The sequence below is a fragment of the Sceloporus undulatus genome, chromosome 3 (assembly GCF_019175285.1).
Source record: "Sceloporus undulatus isolate JIND9_A2432 ecotype Alabama chromosome 3, SceUnd_v1.1, whole genome shotgun sequence".
Taxonomy (NCBI): domain Eukaryota; kingdom Metazoa; phylum Chordata; class Lepidosauria; order Squamata; family Phrynosomatidae; genus Sceloporus; species Sceloporus undulatus.
In genome coordinates this window covers 243,959,779-243,981,643 of record NC_056524.1, presented here as the reverse complement: position 1 = coordinate 243,981,643, position 21,865 = coordinate 243,959,779, and the positions used below count along the sequence as shown (strand labels likewise).

The following is a 21,865-nucleotide window of genomic DNA, read 5'->3' as shown; positions in this document are numbered from 1 at the left end:
TATATTCAGATATCTTCTCAGTTTGTATCTCATCTTGTATTCAGTGCAGAAAATACATAATTGCATATATTACTAAATTAATTAGTATTCTTTTGAATGAAACATCCTTTGGCATTTGCAGCATTTGAATTTTGAGGGTTATCATTTTAAAAATAGCTAAGGCAATAAGTTACTCTTAGCAATTTGAGGAAATCCCTGAAAAATGTAGAAACATATAGTGAATTTTAATTTACTTTGGGCCTATGATCAAGAGATGCTTGCACATGCTATGTAAGTGTAGTTTTACATGCAGAACCTGCAAGTTTCTGTCTAATTCTAAATATGACTTTTATTTCATTTCATTTATATCCTATATTTCTCCCAACAAGGGACTGAAGAAGGCTTACAACAAGGTTAAAACAAGATTATACAGCAGCAATGGCCTCTAACTATAGCAAGTCTTATTCTCTAATAAAAATAAGTAAATATGTGCCAAGACCCCCTCATTGTTTTTCTTATTTGCCTTAAAGTTGATTCCAACATGGCAATCCTCTCATAGGATTTTCAGGGCAAGATTTATTCAGAGCAGCATTGCCATTGCCGCCTTATAAGGCTGAGAGGGTGTGACCCAAGATCACCCACTAGGTTTCTATGGATAAGGGGGGATTTGAACTCTGCTGTTTGAGAGTCCTAGTCCAACATTCAAACCACTAGTCTACACAGAAACTCTCTTGTATATCTACATATTTATAAGATTTTAAAATCCTTTACAAATTATTATAGATTTATTGCATATTTCTTCTATATTTGCACTTTTGCCATTTTTATCTGTCTTAACTTTGCATTCCAACATTTCAGATATTTGTTTCATACTATTCACTGAAAATAAAGGTGGGAGCAAAAGGCTGCTGCGGATGGCAGGTTAACAGGAATGTTGTTTGTATATTAAAATAAATATCAAGAACTACACCTGCTAATACCACAACATCCAGCAATATTGCACCTATCTGGGGATCTGCTAACTCTAAGTATGAAAAGCCAACCAAGATATACCCAAAGCAGAAAGTCTTTGATTGCCATCTGCTGGTAGCAGTTTCTTTTATACAGCAACTTCTCTTTCAATCTGAAGATATCATATGAGGTGGAAAAGCAGGTTCAGCTGATGATTTCATCTACACATTTTCTAGAACTACTAAATTTGAATTAATTTAGATTTTATCTGTTTGCCTGTCAAATGACTAATTTGGTGTTCAGAGTGGATGAGATTATTAAGGGTGTGAATGAAGCCATAACTGCTTTCTCAGTAAAATACCTTTAAGAATTGAATGGGCGGTATTTCATAAGACCATGATACTTATAGTTTTGAAACTCAGTTGCATCACATCTTCTTCTCTCCATCTCCTTTTTATTGTTTGTTATATGCTCCTCTGGAATTCTACAATCTATAAACACCGGCATTCAACAATCTGTAATTTACCAGATTTTATTTTTTTTACAAAACCAAGGGACCTGCTTCAGCATTGCTGAAAATGAACTTGAAACTAGTTTATCCTCTTCTAACTATATGCATTGCCATAGTCTTCATCATAGTTTGGGTTCTCCAGACTACAGAGAGGAACCCCATGGTTTGTGAGACTCATCTCCAAGAGCTTCGCACGGAGGAGAAAACCCAGGCTAGCCACAGCCTGATATTTGATGATTTATCTCCAGCAGAGATTATACAAGTGAAGAGGTATTTACAACACAACATAGAGGTACCCTTGGTAGAGTCTCCTGAAGCCAAGCCATCTGACAACTGCGTTTATTCTATCACCCTTCAGCTTCCCCCCAAAGCAGAGGTGCTGGAATTCCTGGATCACCAAGGAGCGAGACCTGCCAGACAAGCTCTAGTCATAGTCTTCTTTGGCAATCAGAAGGATCCAAACATCACTGAGTTTTTGGTGGGTCCTCTTCCAAATCCAACATACCACCAGGATGTCACAGTGGAGAAGTATGGAGAGAAGTTACCTTATTACAGAAGGCCTTTATTAGCTAATGAATTTGAAGAAATCAATACATTCTTGAAGAAGAAGGCATACCCTAAGGCTCCAAACTTTATGCACAATGTACTGGATTACAATGGAAGCAATTTTATGTATTCCCGTGCGATGCCACCAGGGTTCAAGTCAGGAGACCGCCTAATCTGGATTACTCACTTCCAAAATGTTTCTGGCTTTTATCTACATCCAGTCGGATTTGAGGTCCAACTGGATCTTAGTAGTCTGGATATTTCTCATTGGAATGTGAAAAAAATATTCTATAATGGGCAATACTTTGATGGCATGGAGGATATTGAAAGACAATTCAATGAAGGGTATGTTAAAATAGCCCAGGTCAAAAAAGCTCCTTTTGATGGGGGATACTCATCATTAAAGATGAGGGTGCCACCTGAGGGACCTGGCCCTCTGCACTATGAACCTCGTGGACCACGCTATAGAATCAAGAATAACCATGTTTTCTTCATGTCTTGGAGTTTTGCCTTTGGAATGGATGCTTTCCGGGGGCCACGTGTCTTTGACATCAGGTTTAAGGGTCAGAGGATAATTTATGAACTAAGTCTGCAAGATGCACTTGCTGTCTATGGTTCCAACAATCCAGCATCAATGCTAATCAGATACATGGACATAAGCTATGGCCTTGGATATAGTGTATTCCCACTCACCCAGGGCGTGGATTGTCCTTACTTAGCTACTTATTTGGACAGACACTATTTTGTTGATACATCATTACCTGTTACCCACAAAAATTCAATCTGCATCTTTGAGCAGAATACTGAGGTGCCTGTGCGACGTCACTATGATAGGGCCCAGGTTCCATTTTATGGAGGGCTGGTAGATGCAGCTCTTGTATTTAGGTCCATAACCACAGTTAGTAATTATGACTATATGTGGGATTTTATTTTTCACCAAAATGGAGCTGTTGGTGTCAGAATCTATGCCAGTGGATACATTCAGTCAGCTTTTTTCTTTGATGATGCTGAAGATTTTGGCAACAGGGTTGAAGAGTGGGTGCTGGGGACAATTCACACCCACAGCATTCAATTCAAGGTGGATATGGACATTGGTGGTAAGTGCCCATTTCTACAGTAATTTTCCTGAAATGCTGTAAATGTATTTGTCTAGTGGTAAATTGCTTGGAGAGTGATTTTTGGGGAACCATGGGAAGATAGCATCAAGTTATTTTGAATTCCCTTATTAAAAGGTCATAGATTGAAATGTGAAGCTGGAGACAGAGTGAAAAGACATGAGTGAGCATGAGAGGCAAAGGCAAGAAGCTCTACTATTACTGAAAATGCAAAAGGTACTATTGTACTCCCAGTACTTTTCCATCTACAGAAAAGCTGATGCTCAGTTGAAGCAAAAGATCAATGTGAAAAAGGGCCAGACATTAAAAACAATAAAAAATATATTCATAATTATGAATAAGAAGACCTTGTTGCTCAAGCAGAGTTGAAATTGACTTTTATTTATTTATTTATTTATTTATTTATTTATCTAATAATTTAATAATAATAATAATAATGATGATGATGATGATGATGATGATGATGTTGACTATCTAGGAAGCCCTCTTGTGGTAGTGTGGTTTTATTTGACTTCGAGTAATTTCTGACTTATTCCAACCCAAATCTGACCCTATCACAGGATTTTCTTGGCAAATTTCTTCAGATGTATTTGGCATTGCCATCCCCTGAGACTGAAGACTCTGACTTGCCCAAGGTCATCCTTTGGGTTTTCAGGTTTGATCAGAGATTTGAACCCTGCTGTCCAGAGTCATAATCTAACATTCTAACCACTACACTACACCATTGTTGTATTGCTCTTCTTCTTCTTCTTCTTCTTCTTCTTCTTCTTCTTCTTCTTCTTCTTGTGTGCTTTCAAATTATTTCTGACTTATGACCATCCTAAGGTGAACCTATGATGGAGTTTTCTTGGCAAGATTTGTTGAAATAAGCTTTGCCATCACCTTCCTCTGAAGCTAAAAGCTTGTGGCTTGCCCAAGGAAAATCTTGTTCTTTCAAATAGTGCTGGAGGAGTCTGGACACAGAGATGTACGATAAAATCCATGCTTAAAAGTTTTCATCCCACACCTAGGTTGGAAAGGAAGGATAGAAAAGTGCAGTATGATAATCTTCTATGCCACAATCACAAACATTCAGAAAAAGTCAGTAAACCATATGATGAATGTTTCCTCAAAGACAGTTCTTCTTTGTCCCACTAGAGGGTGGTAAAACTGTTTGGTATTTAAACGGCCACTGAATGTCAGCAAAGCTTGACTCTGTCTACACATTTCTGGATGACTCTTCACAGCGTGAATGCCTTGAGTGCCAGACAATAATGTAATGGCTTTGTCAGGGGAAAGGTGGATGCTTTCTCAGTACCACTGAAATGAACAGAATAGCAAAGTTGGGAGCACAGCATGCTCTGAAATATATAAATAGCCAATTAAATACTTTGTTTGCTATGATCATCAAGATTTAAAGCAGCCTTGGGCAACTTCAGTGGATCTGGAACTGGAGGCCAATTTGAATCCTCCATCCCTCTGCAAGTCACACATGGGTGATCACAAGCAAGGATCCTGTATTTAAGAGGAAACATATTTTGTAAGGATGTAGAAGTTTTGGGTGCCAAGGATCCCCTGTAGTGTTGGTTGAGTACTGGGAGGTTGTATGTGCATATACGTTTGCATGTTTATACATAGAGAGATTGAGACTGAGAAAGATAGAGATCTCATTACATTTCTCCCCTCCATCCACATAGCTCAGCAATCAAGTCTCCCAATTCCCTAGAAATCACCATAGATAAAATGGATACAAATTATCTCAGATGTTAGGAAACAGTTAAGGGAATTAGATTTTTTAAGCAGGTACCTCCCTGTGTGTAGGAGCTCTCCATGTGCAGAGAGGTATAGGTAAGGCATAATATCCAATAGCTGTTAATCAGGTCAGCGGGGAGGTCATGCATGATTCTGTTAGTGTGGGTGACTAGCCTTGTTTTAGGATGTGCATGTGCTAAGCTCAGAGGCATGTTGTAGTTTGACAACTTGTCAAGAGTCACATTTTCATCTTCCATACCCTTGATATAGATCTTGCTTGTCAAATCACTAGGGGAAGGTGCTTGCTTTTTGTTTTAACTGCATGCAACTCCTTTGAGGAACATAAAATAAATGGCAACGATTGAGACAAGACTCCACCTTTTAAATTTCCTTGTGCATTAAGTTTTAATCTCTCAAAATGCTTTGGCTTGGTTCCCAAATATGTTCAAGGAATGAAGATTCTGGGTACACTCTTCTTTTCAACTATGACTGCCAAAAGGTGTAGCTAGGTAGGAGTGCAAATGTCAGGTCTAAAAGTAGGGGGGGGGAGAAAGGGGGCACTACCACTCCCAGATAAGAATTCTATCCTCTCATGAAGTTTTCCTTCCATCCCCAGATTTCTAACATTGCAATAACTTCAAATTTTAGTTAAGCATTTAAAAATCCAGCTTTGGCCTCCAAAGAAAAGTGCCAGACAGATGTATCATAGGAATGTGAGCACAGAAAGTATAAAAGTTTTAGCTGTAAATGTTTTTCAGTGTCTCATTCTCCTCAATGCTAGAAGTGTGGAGACTGGAGGAAACTCTTGCTACTCTCGTAACTGCAGCTCTGTATCTGTGTGGGTTGTGGGACTTGTCTGAACAAGGTGAGATGGAGTACATGGTGGTCTCCTGAGAGCTGATCATCCCAAAGCAAGTATGGATCCCAAGTTAAATGTTGGTTTCCAAGCTTCCATTTGCATCCCATCCTAAATTGTTCAGGGGTACCCTTGACTCTCTGGGGTGGCTTTTCTTAGTTCACAGGTGGTTGCAAGGGGAAAAGAGAAGATAGGAGACAGTCCTTTCATAAACTTCTTTACATTAACTTATCTTTATTTTATTATGTATGTATGTATTATTATTTTTTGTCACAGAGCAGTTTATGAAGCTCAATTCAAATCAAATATGATTTTTAAAGCAACAGTAATAAAATAACATGAAGATAAAATCAGCAGCAACTCAGCAGAATATCAAACTTTCAAATTTAATCAACTGCCTGAGTCTTAAAAATGCTGCATAACTCTGCAATCAGCACTTTACAAATTGGTACAGACATCAAGGAACCTGATCTGCAGATATGATAAAATCTGAGTGGTAAATCTCTCATCTTACAGTTTCATCTCTGAGCCACTACCCTATGGTAACTGGAGCTTAGAAAGGCTAACTTTTTGGGGGGTCAATAATCCCCAGAATAGAACTAGTGTGGGGTAGTGATTTAAGCATTGACTACAACTCTGGAGACCATGGTTTGAATACCCACTTAGCCATGGAAACCGACTGGATGACCTTGGTCAATTTATGCTCTCAGAAGAAGGCAATGCTCAGAAGAAGGCAATGGCAAACCTGCTCTGTCTCTGAACAAATCTTGCAAAAACAAACAAACAAACAATCCTGTGATAGGATCGTCATAAGTGACAAATGACTTGAACGCACACAACAACAACAACAAATAATAATAATAATCCCCAGAATCTTCCAGTCAGCAGACACTTTCATGAAGATTTTTAAGGATCGCTGAAGGCTGATGACTAATTCTTTGGAAAATGACATGGTTAATGAAACCGCATACTCATAACGGAGGCTATATATGCCAGAATTTATGCATGCCTTAAAAATCTTGCCAGAGGTCAATAAGAAATGGAGATGCAATGGTTCTAAAAGGTAGCTATTTAAACTGATAAAAGTTAATTATTATAAGTCTCTAGCTTTGTTTTGTTAAATCTTTCAAAACTTTTGTTCACCAGCATTTATTCTTGCCATCATATTGCAGGATTAAAGATCTATTTTAGTTCTGAGACTCTGAAAAAAAGTATTGCTATGTAGTGACAGTTGCAGCTCTATCACATTTTCTTTTAATTGCCCATATTCATTTTCAAATATGTCATATCTAATCCTGTGTTTGGTGTGCAGCTACTGTTGTGATATCCCCCCTCTCTTGCCCAATGTAGGTTCTTGGGACAACCATTTGTTTTTCTCAATGATTACCAGGGATGAGGAACAAAGGACACAGAAAACAAAGTGGATTTGGATCAGGTGAAAGAACTGCAAAGGAAGATAATTCACGCATGCAAAGCAGAGTTCACTTCTATTGAACAGCTTCCTGGCTTCAAAAGCAGAAATCAGTTCCATGCAGCTGCTTCTCAAGCATTTAATACTCTCTTGTCTCTGATTGGAGATAACTGTAGAAAGCTGCAAGAGGTTCTCCATGCATGCATTTTATCAGATCAGTTTATTTAATTTTCCTTCCTGGGGTAGACAACCTGCTGCTTCCATATATTTTAGACTGTAGTTGCCAGAATCCATGAAAAATGTCCAAAACATCTGGAGGACATCAGGTTGCCTATTCCTGTAAGGTTTTGTTTTAATCTCAGTTTTTTTTAAATTTCTTGTAGATTTGCTGTATCTGTAATGGATACAGTGAGAAATTCAATATGTAATATTATTGACAGCAGGGCATATTTAATAAAGCTAAACTTATGTAAGCCTTTCTCATCATTGCATCTCTCTTTCTAGGAAAGTATCTAGGCAACACAAAAATATTACTTCTCAGTAGAATTTTTTATGTATATTCCTTTCTAGGTGTGGAAAATTCCCTGATGAGCAATGACATGGCTTTTGAAACAGTGAAGGCCCCATGGAGCCCAGAGCACAAGATCAATCGAATGAAGATGGTAAGGAAGGTCCTGGATACTGAGGAAAAGGCTGCTTTCCGCCTTCATGACAATATGCCCAAGCACATATACTTTGCAGCGAACAGTGCAAATAAGTGGGGCCATGAACGTGGCTATCGGATCCAGATGATCAACTTTTCTGGAAAACACATGCCAGAAACAGATCGAATGGAACGAGCCATCAGCTGGGAAAGGTATGAAACTAATTTTTTTTTTACTTTCTAATTTATTTATTTATTGAATTAACATTGGAAATCTAATTTACGGTCAAAACCAAGATAATATATAGTCAGAGAATATATTTAGAAAATAAAGAAACAAAGACAGGAACAAATACATAAAGAGAAAAAAGAGGGGAAAAACAATGCCATTGTAGTCAGGGGGAGGAAAGTGAGAGGAGGGTTGGTTGGGCGGAGATACAACAAGGGGGAGTGGAGGACCCAGGGGAAGTAGAGTTTGAGGAGGCAAGGCCCTTAGTAAGGGGCATAAAAAGTGAGGGAGAGGAGAGTGCGGGAAGGAGGAGCAGATGCGGAAGAACAGGGTGCGGAGAGTGAATGGTCAGGTGGTAAGGGCGTTAATCGATTCGGGATCCAATCAGACTCTGGTCAGAGAGCGCCTGCGGGGCAAGAAAGCTAGGAGGATAAAGGTGCGGTGCATTCATGGGGATTTAAAGGAATACGACTTGGTGTGGGTGGTGATTGAGGTAGAGCGAAGAAAAAGGAAGATGAGAGTGGGGATGGTGCCTATCTTGAAAGAAGAGGCTCTTTTAGGGAGGGATTGGACCCACTGGAGGCGGATGCTACAAGGCCCAGAAGCCCTAATGGGAGAGAGTTCAACTGATAGCGGCCTAGAAGTAGTGGGAGTTCAGAGGGAACAGGTAGTTGCATGGCAGCAAGATGACCCCTTGTTGAAGGAAGCCCTGCACCAGGCTCAGCTAGGGGGAGCTGGAGAGGGACCAAGATTTGAAATGAGAGGGGACTTGTTGTACTGGATACCACCAAAGGGGGCCCAAGAAACAATAGATGAACAGTTGGTAGTCCCAAAGCATTAAGGAGGGAGGTGATGTGCCTGGCTCATGATATTCCGATGGTGGGTCATTTGGAGGTGGATAAGATGATACAAAAGGTTATTCAGAGATGAGCCTGACTCTAAAGAAAATGTGGGAGATGCTAAGGATAAAGCCTTTTAAGACGTCAGTTTACTACCCCCAGGCCAATGGGTTGGTGGAATGGTTTAACCAAACTCTAAAAGGAATGTTAATTTTTTTTTATAACGGAACATCCCCAGTAGTGGCACCTGTTCATTGAACTGCTATTATTTGCATTTAGAGAAGTTCTACAGTCACCCTAGGATTCTTGCCCTTTGAACTGGTGTACGAGCGCAAACCATGGGGAATATTGGATATCCTTAAGGAGGGGTGGGAAAAAGAACCGCCGGCCTCGCTCCAAATGCGGCAACACTTAAGGGAGTTAGGAAAGGTAGCCAGGGAGAATTTAGCCAGAGCCCAGGACGAACAAAAGTGCCATTTTGATCAGAGGGTAAAAGAACAGACTTTGGAGGTGGGACAGAGAGTATTAGTACTCCTGCCATCCCATAAGGCTAAATTGTTTGCACAATGGCAAGGTCCCTTTGAGGTCATAAGGAGGGTAGGACCTGTGGACTACGAAATACAAATTGAAGGGGAAAGCCCTAAGTGGCAAATTTATCACATTAATCTTCTTAAGGTGTGGAGAGAGTGAGAAGCACTCTTTGGAGACATAGATGAAAACTCAGAGGAGGAAGAATGGATGTTAGGCCCCCAAATAGAGGAGACCACAGGAATGGCTGATATACCCATCCTTTCGTCTCTGAGTGATGAACAAGCTCAGGTGAGAAACCTACAGGTAGAGTTTAGAGATGTTTTCAATACCAAGCCAGGATGTACCGAGGTTATTTTACATCTGATTCACACCTATCCAAAGACTTTAGTAAGAGTGCCCATTAGGCCCTGGCTGTGGAGGATGCAAGAGGTTATTAATCAGGAAGTAGAAGTGATGTTACAGTTAGGGATAATAGAGCCTTCTAGGAGCCTGTGGCGTAGTCAGCTGGTCTTGGTCCCTAAACCTGATGGTTCAGTAAGGTTCTGTATAGATTTCTGTCAGTTGAACAAGATCTTAAAGTTTGACGCATACCCCATGCCTGGAGTTATAAACCTCTTGGAAAAGTTAGGACAAGCTACGTTCTTGTCTTCAATTGACTTAACAAAAGGATATTGGCAGATAAAGCTCAGACCAGAAGATAAGGAGAAGACAGCATTTGCCACTCCCAAGGGCTTATTTCAGTTTATCTGGATGCCCTTTGGGTTACATGGAGCCACAGCAATGTTCCAGAGACTAGTCGACTGGTTATAAAAGGATTTTGGGTTATAAAAGACTTAGGTTGGGTGGAGATACAACAAGGGGGAGTGGAGGACCCAGGGGAAGTAGAGGTTGAGGAGGCAAGGCCCTTAGGAAGGGGCATAAAAGGTGAGGGCGAGGAGAGCGTGGGAAGGAGGAACACACATGGAAGCATGGGGCGCGGAGAGGCGGTTGGAATAGGGATAGGAAAGGTGATGAGGAGCCTTAGGAGAGAGGGCCTACCGGTGATGTGGCAGGGAAGACACGGATTGCTGTGCGTCAGGCCTCATCTGGAGGTAAAACTCAGGAACCTGCAGGAGGAAGGGGACTTTAGATACCCCGGGGAAGGGGACTGGCGCAAGAGAGAAGGAGGAACGTTAGTGGTGGGACCCGAAAGGCGAGCAGTGGGAACAGCATCCAGAGCCAATGGAACAAGAGAAGTCTGAGCTGGAGCTGCTTGAAAAGTGTTTTGGGCCGAGAGAAGAATTTGTGGAAGAGTCTCAGTGAAGGAACTAGAGACTGTTGGGAACTGGGGTTTCACAGGTGTTTGATTGTTGTGTTTGTGAAGAAAGTTTAGTAAAGTTTGAAGCATTCTAGCAACATGTCTGTGACTTTGTACGTAAAGCTCAGCGTTTGGGACCCACGTGGAGCCGATATGTCCCAAGGAGTGCATGCCCCGCCCACAGCCATATAAAACACAATAGGGCTCTGAGCTCCACAATCCTAAACGTAATGAAAAGATAAATGAGCAAAAAATTATTCTACCATTACAGATCCAAATAAATAATCATATTAGAATTACTAATAACCATAGCAACAGTTTATGACATTGCCAGATTTCTAATTGCTCAAGAAGTTTAAAAGCAATGTCCAATCTTTCAAAAAGTCTTGCATTGGCTTATCCTATAAAACCCAGGTTAATTTTGCACTTTTGGCTAATTTAGCAACCTTAACAATCTATTCTTCCATTGTCAGGGCTTTAGTCCACTTCCCGGTTTGGGCAAACAATGTTCTTGTTGCTGTTATCATATATTGAAGAGGTAATTTATATTTATTATCCAGTTCTTTACCCACAATACTCAGGATAAACATTTCTGGTAACGTTACAAAATCCACTTTAATAATTTTTTGAATTAACATACAAATCTTAGACCAATATTTTTTCACCTTCTTACAAGTCCACCATATATGAAAAAAGCAACTCTCCTTATCTTGACATCCCCCACATTAGTTTGAAACATTCTTGGACATTTTCAACAACTTCTTTGGGAATAGATACCATCTGTACACCATCTTATACAAGTTTTCTTTTAAATTATTACACAAAATATATTTTATATCTTTGAACCACATTTTCCCCATTTAACCATTTCAACATTATGCCCAAACCTTTGGGTCCACCTTATGTACTCTTTTACAGGTTCATCCTCTGTCTCTAAATTCAAAAGGCACTTAGACCCTTCCTGGTCTACAGGAAATTCCTTAATAGTTATTTATCCTGCTTACAATACTACGGTGTAGTTTTTATTAATTGATGTTTCAGATTTATTTAGGAGATTATCACACAAGGTGCTAGTGATGGAATTGGAGTGGAATTACAACCTAAGATTCCTCATGTTTTCCCATGACGCTGTCACTCATCCATTGCTGATCTATTGTCATACCATTATTATCGTGCAATCAATAGCCATCAATAACTGCCAATATCGCTACATTCATGCGATTGTGCAGGTGTGGATTGTTTTAGAGCGACAGTAGTATTATTGCAAAGCTGATGTAGTGTAACTGGGCGTGTCATAAACCCTTCTCCTTGCTTCAATTATGTCATGGATCTTCTGGTTTAATGAAGTAGAAGGATGGTTTCATCACATGTGGTGAGGTGTTAATTTACTTATTCATGTAAACAGTTCTCTCAAAATGGTCTTCTATTTCACAACATCCAATGATGCAGGATAAAAGAATGTGTTGCTATCTACAGAACCATCAATTCCAAAATTAAAACAACAGCAAAGAACTCAAGATTTCTGAATCTTTCAAAATGAGTTGCCCAAAGTATCTCATGACTGCAGGTCTAATCTCATCACTGAGAGATTTCAAAAGAAAATAAATTTTAAAAATGCATGTACAGGGGAAAAGGGAGTAGAGGTTGGGGTCATGTGCATTGTGCAGAAAACAGAGGCTAGAAACACAAAACAAGGACTACAGTTTCTTGTGGGTTTTTCGGGTTATGTGGTAATGTTCTAGAAGAGTTTGTTCCTGATGTTTTGCTAGCTTCTGTGGCTGGCATCATCTCTGAAGTTGGTGAAATGTAAGGAACAAACTCTTCTAGAACATGGCCACATAGCCTAAAAAACCCACAAGAACCCATGAATGCCGGCCATGAAAGCCTTCGACTTCCCAAAACAAGGACTCTCATGTTATTGAAAGGTAATGTAGAAATAAGCATTTTAATAGTGTTATTGCTACTATTGTAAAGAAACTGCATGATGACAGTGCAAAAGCACCCACGTGTGGTAATCTCCTTTGTTGTGTTGCATTCCATGATGGTATGGCTCCTTGTGATAGTTTTGCCCAAGAAGCAGGCCTATAGTTACCTTCTTGTAAATAAATTCAGTGAAAGAAATTGTACTATTTTTTTCTGAAGAAGTTCTCTTGGTCTGCTTTTGAGGTACAAGCTGGCTGTTACCAAGCGGAAGGAGAATGAACCATACAGCACCAGCATCTATAATCTGGTTGATCCATGGTCACCTTCAGTTGCCTTTGCTGACTTCATAAACAATGAAACCATTGTCAATCAGGTGAGTCACAAGGTTCCTAGTGGCTTGTTGGTAAACTTTATAGGCTGTCACCTAAAAATCACACTGGTATTAGGAAAGTGATGCTAATAGCTGGGCCTGGACCTCAGACTGGAAGCAGCTGCACAATACATCTATTTCTCCATATTCCTTACGTATGGTCACCTATTTGAAGGTATACTAGTCTGTTTGAACAGCTCTTCAGTCTATGGATTCAGCCAGACCATCTCCAAATAATAAGAGCTTCCAAGTCTTTTCATTTTGATAGTAGTCCAGAGTCAAAGATTTGCACCCGGTGTCTTCTCTTAAACCTGCCAAGTTTCCTTTCCTCTCTCCTTCCCTTGTGTCCTTCCTCCTCCCCTTCCCACTGATTACATTATTATTATTATTAAACTTTATTTATAAAGCACTGTAAATTTACACAGCGCTGTACATAAATTTTTTAGTCAGATGGTTCCCTGCCCTCAGACTTACAATCTAAAAGACACGACACAAAAGGAGAAGGGAGTGGTGGTGGGGAATAGGATCAGGTCCAGCAGATCTTCTCCACCTCCGAGGCCTGGACCAAGGCAGATGGACTGGAGGAAGGGCTTGGCTTCTTGATGGATGGTTAAAAGGAGGCTTCCTGGGTCAGAGAGGGGCTCATCTCTGGGAATGCTTCTCTAAACAATATAGTCTTTAATTCAGTTTTGAAACTGGGTAGAGAAGTGATGAGGTGTGCATGTGGGGGAAGAAGGTTCCAGGAGTAAGGGGCAGCAAGCGAGAAGGGACGAATTCGGGAGGGGGCAGTGGTAGTCCTACACTGTGACAGGAGACCTTGACTACAAGAGCGGAAGGTGCGAGTAGGAATGTAAGGAGAAAGATGGTCAGATAAGTAAGGAGGGGCCAATCCATGGAGGGCTTTGAAAGTCAATACCAAAAGCTTGTACCGGATGCGGAAGGGGAAGGGGAGCCAATGAAGGGAGGATAAAAGAGGTGAAACATGGTCAAAGCGGCGAGCAGATGTGACAATACGGGCAGCTGAATACTGGACAGAGATTAAAGGATGGAGGTGTGAAAGAGGAAGCCCTGTCAGAAGGAGGTTACAATAATCTAGTCGCGAAACCACTAGGGCATGGACCAGAGTCTTGGCAGTAGAGATTGAGAGGAATGGACGGATCTTGACAATGTTGTGGAGAAAGAATCTACAAGTCTTGGCGATGGCCTGGATCTGGGGAATAAATGACAGAGAAGAGTAAAAAATGAAGCCAAGACTGCGGGCTTGATGAACCGGTTGAATAGAAGTGTCGTCGACAGAAACAGAAAAGGAATAATGAAGGGTGGGTTTAGGTGGAAAGATGAGAAGCTCAGTCTTAGACATGTTGAGCTTCAAGCGCTGAAGCCGCATCCACTGAGAGATGGCAGTCAGACAAGAAGGAACTTGCTGTTCAAGCCCCGTCGAAAGGTCAGGGGTGGAGAGATACAGCTGAGAGTCGTTGGCGTACAGATGATAGAAGAAACCAAAAGAACTGATGAGTTTACCTAGAGACAGTGTGTATAGAGAGAACAGAAGGGGATCCAAGACAGAGCCCTGGGGAACTCCAACAGATAGTGGAACAGAGGATGAAGTCAGACCACCCGTGACCACTGCAAAAGATCTATCTGACAAGTAAGATTTAAACCAGTTGAGAGCAGAGTCGGCGAACCCAAGGTCAGAAAGTAAATCAACCAGGAGACAGTGATCAACAGTGTCAAATGCTGCAGACAAATCAAGAAGAATGAGAATAGAGTAGAGGCCGTTTGCCTTGGCCTGCAAGAGATCATTTGAGATCTTGGTGAGGGCTGTCTCTGTAGAGTGCCGTGGGCGGAAGCCAGATTGGAAGGGGTCCAGGATGGAGTTGGCTTCAAGAAACTTAATACAGCGAGAATAAACGACCCGTTCTAGGACCTTAGAAAGAAAAGGAAGAAAAGAAATTGGACGATAGCTAGACAAAGAAGAGGGGTCAAGAGAGGGTTTCTTCAGAATTGGGGAAACGAGAGCATGTTTGAAGTCAGAAGGGAAGGAACCCATAGAGAGAGAGAGATTAAAGATATAGAGGAGTGAGGGCAGAAGAGAAGGGGCTATAGAGATTAGGAGACGGGAGGGAATAGGATCAAGAGAACAGGTAGTAGGTTTGGAAGAATTTAGCAGCTTAGAGAGTTCATCCAGAGAAACAGGGGGAAACCCAGAGAGTTTATTAGTAGAAGGTACCAGGAGGTTAGTGGTAGGGGGCAAGTCGGGAGGAACTATTTCAGATCGAATAGTAGTGACTTTTGTGATGAAGTAGTTGGCGAAGTCAGTGGGGGAAAATGATGAGAAGACGGGGGAGAGGAAGGTTTTAGTAGTGTATTGAAGCAGGAGAACAAACGCTGCGGACGCCTCTCATTAGCGCAGATCAGTGATTTAAAATAGTTCTGTTTTGCCATAGACAGAGCGCGTGAAAAAAGATAAAAGGATGAATTTATAATGAATGAAATCGGCCAGTTCCCTAGACTTTTTCCAAAGACGTTCGGCTGCTCGAGAGCAGGACCGGAGGAACCTGATAGTGGGAGTGAGCCAGGGCTGAGGCCTAGTCATGGGGGAAGACACACGTACAGATACAGGAGCAAAGCTGTTGAGAGTTGAAGAAAGAGTGGAATTAAATAAAGACATTGCTGAATCAGCAGAGTCCCCAAGATCAAGAGAAGAGAGAGATGAATTCAAAGTCTGACTGAGATGGTCAGAGTTAACAGACTGAAGGTCGCGGAAATGGCGCTGGACAGTACGATGAGGAGGTGGGATATAAGTAAGAGTAAAAGAAATTAAATGATGGTCAGACAATGGAAAATCAGATGCCAGGTAGTCGGAAATGATGCACTGTAATTTAACATCAAGTCTCATGCAACATTTCAGGACATGATTTTTAACAATTTCAATTGACCCTTTTTAAAATTCAGGCATTGTAGTAAAAGCTTTAGTAAAATTATACTTGGTTGACCTTCCTCATGGACTATAAAACACTGTGGAAAAAACTATCTGGGAGTGTATGTATGGGGGAGGGGGGAAATGCCTTTAAGGGAAGACGTGGAAAATGCAGGAAAGGTTAAGTCTGTTGATTTTCCCCATGCCAATTCATTCATACATTCATTCGTTCACAGTGGCTGGAATCCCTTATGGAAGTTATGTCTTTGTAAGTGGACTTACATAAGCAAGGAATTAGAATTACACATTTTTTGTAATGTCTGTATCCAGCAGAGGACTGCTTTTATGTTACTAGGGATCTAGGAGTCCTGTTTAATAATTTGAAAGGAAGTCATCTTGAGGATGGAACAAGTTTGTTTTCTGCAGCTCCAGAGAATAGGACCTGGAGCAATGGATTCAAGCTATGGAAAAGATATTGCACCTCAGCTTTAGGAAGAACGTCCTCACAGTAGGAGCTGTTCGACAGTGGAATATGCCACTTTGGACAATGGTGGAGTCTCCTCCTTTAGAAGTTTTTAAACAGAGGCTGGATGGCCATCTGTTGGGAGTGCTTTGATTGTATCTTCCTGCATGGCAGGGGATTGGACTTGATGGACTTGTGCTCTCTTCCAACTCTATGATTTTACTATGTGGCAGAGTCAGCAAAATCACAGCTGTGCAATGGAACCTATGCACAATGGGGTCAATGCCCATCAGGCACCAATGTGCATGAGTCCCATTGTGCATCAGACACCAATGCTCATTAAGTACTCTTGCTGTTGTTCTGATACACATCTTTGCAATTCATTAGCAGTGTTTCCTAGCATCTCTGCTACTTAGTTAATTATATGTTATATTAAATTACGTTAAGTAAAAAATGATATACGTAGAATTATAGAATACATTTTTATCCTTGTTTGTTGTAGGTCTCAAGATTTCTACTAAACATTATTTGAAACCAAATAAAAACACATTAAACACTTAAACCATCAAAATCAACACAATAATCAAAACCATCCAAATTATCATCATAATCAGACAAGATGTTTCTGCAGATGTATCCCTCACTGTCTACATTCTGTTATCTCAGCAAATGTGTCTTTACACTAAAATGAAAGACCAATGGTTATCAAAATTTGCTGGATTAATTTTTTCTACATGTTGCTTTGACTTTTAAGCAAAGCTGCCTTCTGTTATCATACATACAAAAATTCTACACCTGAAAATTACCACATGCTACTTTTAACAATCTTCTCTTCACACCAGGATCTGTATTGAGTTAAACATTACCCCATATTATCCAACCTTATCTAATATCCACTTCCCAGTAGGGGTCCTAATGCCAGCCACTGAAGGTACCTGTCCAGGTTGCTCATCCTTCTTGCTTGTTCTGCCTTGCTGCCTAAGAAAATGAAAAATGAAAAGGATGGGAGATAGCATTCTCTAATTTCACAATACAGAGGGAGCTCCTTGGTGCACAGTGGGTGGATTAAATAGTTCCCCAGCTGTATCATTTTCTCCCACTCATCAGTCTAGGCTGGAATCCTGTACTCACTTTCCTGTGGCCAAGATCGACAGATTTATTTTCTGGATAGGATTTATTCTGGTGTAGCATGGTGTAGTGGTTTGAATGTTTGTCTACAACTCTGGAGACCAGGATCTGAGTCCCAGCTCAACCATGAAACTCACTGGATGGCCCTGGGGAAGTCACATGCTTTCATCTTCAGGGGAAAGCAATGGCAAACCTCCTCTGAACAAATCTTGCCAAGAAAGCCCTATGATTGATTTGCCTTAGGATTGCCATAAATCGGAAACAACTTTAAAGCACACAGCAACAACAAGAAGACATGTACAGCATAAGAATGTACTGGGAGTTTACTTCTATAATTATTAGATTATATTAAACCAGTTGGGGGACATCTTTGGTAACAAGAGGTTGTTATTCTTCAGCTGTCCTCAGCACTGCCCAGCATAGATAATGGCGATAGTCAAAGGAAGATGGAAGCTGAAATTTAATGACATATGGAGGGCCACGGGTTCTCCAACCCTGTACTGAGGTATAATTCAATATCTATTGCACCACACTTGCTCAGTTTAGCTAACTTCTCTCCTGCATCAGGCCTGAACATTGTTCTCTTACCAGGGCTTTTCCTTCTGACGTAAATAACATTGTGTTTTGCATTTCCCTTTGCAAGGATTTGGTTGCCTGGATCACTACTGGCTTCCTACATATTCCACATGCTGAGGACATTCCTAACACTGCAACACTAGGGAATGAGCTTGGATTCCTTCTGAGACCCTACAACTATTTTGATGATGACCCCTCCATGTATTCTCCAGACAGCATTTTCTTCACCTGCCAGCAAGACCCCGATTCCTGTGCTATCAACCAACTTGCAAGTCTCCCAAAAACAGTTGCATGCCTGCCCAACCTCCCCATTTATGTTTATAAGGGCTTCCAAAACATGACCAAACTCTGAGGTCTGAGCTTTGGCTGGTGTGGGTGTGTTTTGAGTTGGAAGGGAGGGGATGAACATGCATTGCATAGATTGTAATGTATACTAAGCAAAGCTTAGTTTGAGTTTTTACTGTCCAATAGCTTTGAATCTCAATTCTTAAGTCTTGGTTTTACATTTTGCTTGTAATTTTTAAGTTGTAATTTCAGTAGTTCTTTTCTTGGGCCTCAGATATTCCAATCAGATTGTTCAGTTGCAATTGATTTTCTGCACCATTTATGTTCTTATTTGTCTTTCTCTACCTTTTTGAGATGTTAATGGGGGTACCTGCACTCCAGCAAGTAGGTCAAAGCAAGAGAAAGCAACTTCTAGCCTTTCAGATGTCGTTGCATTCCTCCTCCTACCATGTCTCACCATTGGTTATACAGCCTAGGGTTGATGGGACTTACAACAATGGGGTGTCCACATGTTGCCCACCTTTGAGTTCAATAATTGTTACTTCATTCCAAGGAATCTGGTGTATTGTTCTGTGAAGAGGATTAAAGGTCTTTTAATAAAACTAAATTCCTAGAATTTATTTGTGTATTATTTATTTGGGTTAGGGGTTGAAAAATGGGGCAGTCCTGACCTGTCTGTTAACCACTTTATCAGTCAATGTAGTTATATATTAACTATTAATTTGTGACTGAGTAAATTGAGTATGTGGTTAGTGTTGATATAGTTTGTTCTCCTGCTAAGGGGATGCTCATGAATCTGGGATTGTTAATGAAATTGAGAGTAAAGACAGATCTCAGGTGTAATAATAATAATAATAATAATAATAATAATAATAATGCATTTTTATTTTTATCCCGCCTCTCCCACAGGATTGAGGCTGCTTTCAACACAATAAAATGCAGCAGATAACATTATAATTTCACATAACAATAATAATAGCAATAAAATTTCATCTAAAATTATTAAAACAATCAATCAGCGATAGAGAATGGGCATTCTGGGGTCATGCTATTTTCATCATTATAAGAGTTAATGTGATTGGATTCGTACTTTGCACTTGTGCATCTTTTCAAATTGAATATTAGATTAGCCATTATACCTACATCTCCTGTCATGCTTTAAGTGGACTGTATCTCTCCATTACTAGTTAAATGTATATAAATGCAGAAAATGACATTGTAAAGAAATATCGGATTGTTTTCCTTGCATCATTCTTTCACTGTGTATTGTCACAGTGACACTTTATCTTTGGTCCTCCAGCTGCTGTCAACTTCAGCTGTCAGAATTCCTCGAACATGAAGGGAATATTGTAGATAAAATATTGACAGGAGGGGAAAAACATATGATCTCCAAACTTTATAAGATTCTCCTAAGGATCGAGATGGAAAACGAAGTTGTGAAAATTAATATGTTGAAGTGGATGCAAAATATTGGAAACAATATATCAATGGATTGTTGGGAAAGATCATGGTCAAACACTCATAAATTTTCAATGTGTAACAATTTAAAGGAAAATTATTTTAAAATGTTCTTTAGGAGTTACTTAACACCCATCCAATTGGCAAAAATTTAAAAATCTAATAATATCAATTGTTGGAAATGCAAGAAAACCCCGGGCTCGTTTTTTCATATGTGGTGGCAATGCAAGGTAGTAAGGAAATTTTGGAAAAATATATTTAAGAATATTACAAATTATATGGAAAAACGTGTGCCCTTTTCACCAGAACTTTTTCTATTGAATATAATCGATCCTGATATATTAAAGCTGAATCGAGATGATAGCAGCAAGCTTATTTATATGATAACGGCAGCTAGAAATATATATGCCAAATATTGGAAGAAATCTTACGGTCCCCCAATTAAAGAATGGGAAGCAAAAATATATGAGTATGCAATAATGGACAACCTATCAATGTTATCACTTGGCAGAACAGTGCAACAGTGCAAACGCAAATGGAAATGTCTGTTAGAAACTTAAGAAAAAGAGAAGCTTTCCTTTTCTTTCTTTCTTTTTTTCTTCTTCTTTCTTTTCTTTTCTTTTTTCTTTTTGTAAAATTCAAGATATGTGTACAAACGGAAAATAGCTTATTTTTATTTATTTATTTTTGTATTTTCTTTTTTGTATTTCTTTTTTCTTTCTTTACTCTTTCTGATTATTGAATATTTGAATATGGAAAATATGATTTGCTGGATCATTATAATGTAATACCATTATACTCAGCTTTGTATGAACAGAAAACTCAATAAAAATTATATTAAAAAAAAAAAGAATTCCTGACCATTGGCCATGATGGCTGAGGCTTCTGGGAGCTAGAATCAAAACATCTGGAGAACCAAATTTTGATAACCACTGGTCTTTTATTTAGAGACACTTATTTGCAGTATTAAGAGACCTAGGGACACTCTGTCAGCACGGAAGAACTGTCACAGAAATGAATTGAGCACAGATTCTTAGTGAACAGGAACAAATCCTCTTTTTCCAGGTCTAGATAGTTGTGCTTGGGTTTTCTAGGCTACTGTTCACAGTGAGTAAAAGAGTGATCAAGACAAAAGCAAGAACTTATTTATACCACTTATACCATTCTATCTAATCCAGATGAAAACATCAGCAAAGTCGGGGTAGTGGGGGTGGTGTATCTAGGTGGCCACTGCCAGAACTTCGAAAAGTTACTATTTTGGGTTACATGTCCAACAATACCCAATTGGCAAACAAAATGCTGAATAGGGGATTCTGGGAGTTGCAGCACCACAAACTAAGTAGAAGAAAAATTAATCACATATATTCTGTGATTATATGTGATCCTACCAGATATGCTTATTTTGGGATCAACCTACACTATCACTGTAAAGTGATGCTGTAACTACACAGCAGAATTGATGCAGTTTGACACCACTTTAACTGCCATGACTGAATGCTGTGGAAATCTGGGATTTGTAGTTTTGTGAGATATTTAGCCTTCTCTGTGAGACAGCTGTGGTGCCACAATAAACTAAGAATCTCATTATTCCATAAGATGGGTCCATGACAGTTAAAGCAGTGTCTAACTGCATTTATTCTGCAGTGTAGCAGCAGCCTGATTTACTGAGATGAAAACAGATTAATGCTCTTATTTGAGTTGTTAAGTTATTATAAACTTGTATTTTTAAAAACTTATAATGCATCAGTACCACCTCAGGCTCTCCTCTAAAGATGTTGGTGACACATATCTGTAGTATCAAATTGTAGATAAAATGATTTTATAAAATTGGCTGTGTTGCGTCCTGAATATTAATAGAAAGAGATATTTGGTTCCACAAGCCTTTTGATAGTAGCAGCAACTGTGCTCTGAATTGTAATAAGTTCTTAATGTTTCATCTAATGACAACTGCCTTAGCTTTCTCTCTCTGTATAGTGAGAGATCATAGAGTTTGGCCTGCCTGGAAGCCTAGCACTGCTTTCTAATTATGTGAAATGTGTGAAGATGGGTTGCAGTTGTTCAGCAAAAAGAGAAATGTATTTTACATACTCTGCAACTCTCTTA

General features: G+C 39.8%; 1 protein-coding gene across 3 annotated transcripts; it reads left to right on the top strand.

Moving 5' to 3' along the window:
* The first annotated feature begins 1,508 nt into the window (after positions 1-1,508).
* Positions 1,509-19,029, top strand: LOC121924846 (membrane primary amine oxidase-like). Of its 3 annotated transcripts, XM_042456337.1 has the most exons (5): positions 1,509-1,604; positions 1,644-3,084; positions 7,671-7,956; positions 12,806-12,935; positions 18,087-19,029. In XM_042456337.1, exons 1-5 carry the CDS (start codon positions 1,509-1,511, stop codon positions 18,369-18,371), a joined length of 2,238 nt encoding a protein of 745 aa, XP_042312271.1. In that variant the 3' UTR covers positions 18,372-19,029. The 3 variants fall into 3 exon arrangements, with proteins under 3 accessions (XP_042312271.1, XP_042312270.1, XP_042312272.1); XM_042456336.1 differs by having other exon boundaries at positions 1,509-3,084; XM_042456338.1 differs by lacking the exons at positions 1,509-1,604; positions 1,644-3,084 and adding an exon at positions 7,026-7,124.
* The last annotated feature ends 2,836 nt before the right edge of the window (positions 19,030-21,865 follow it).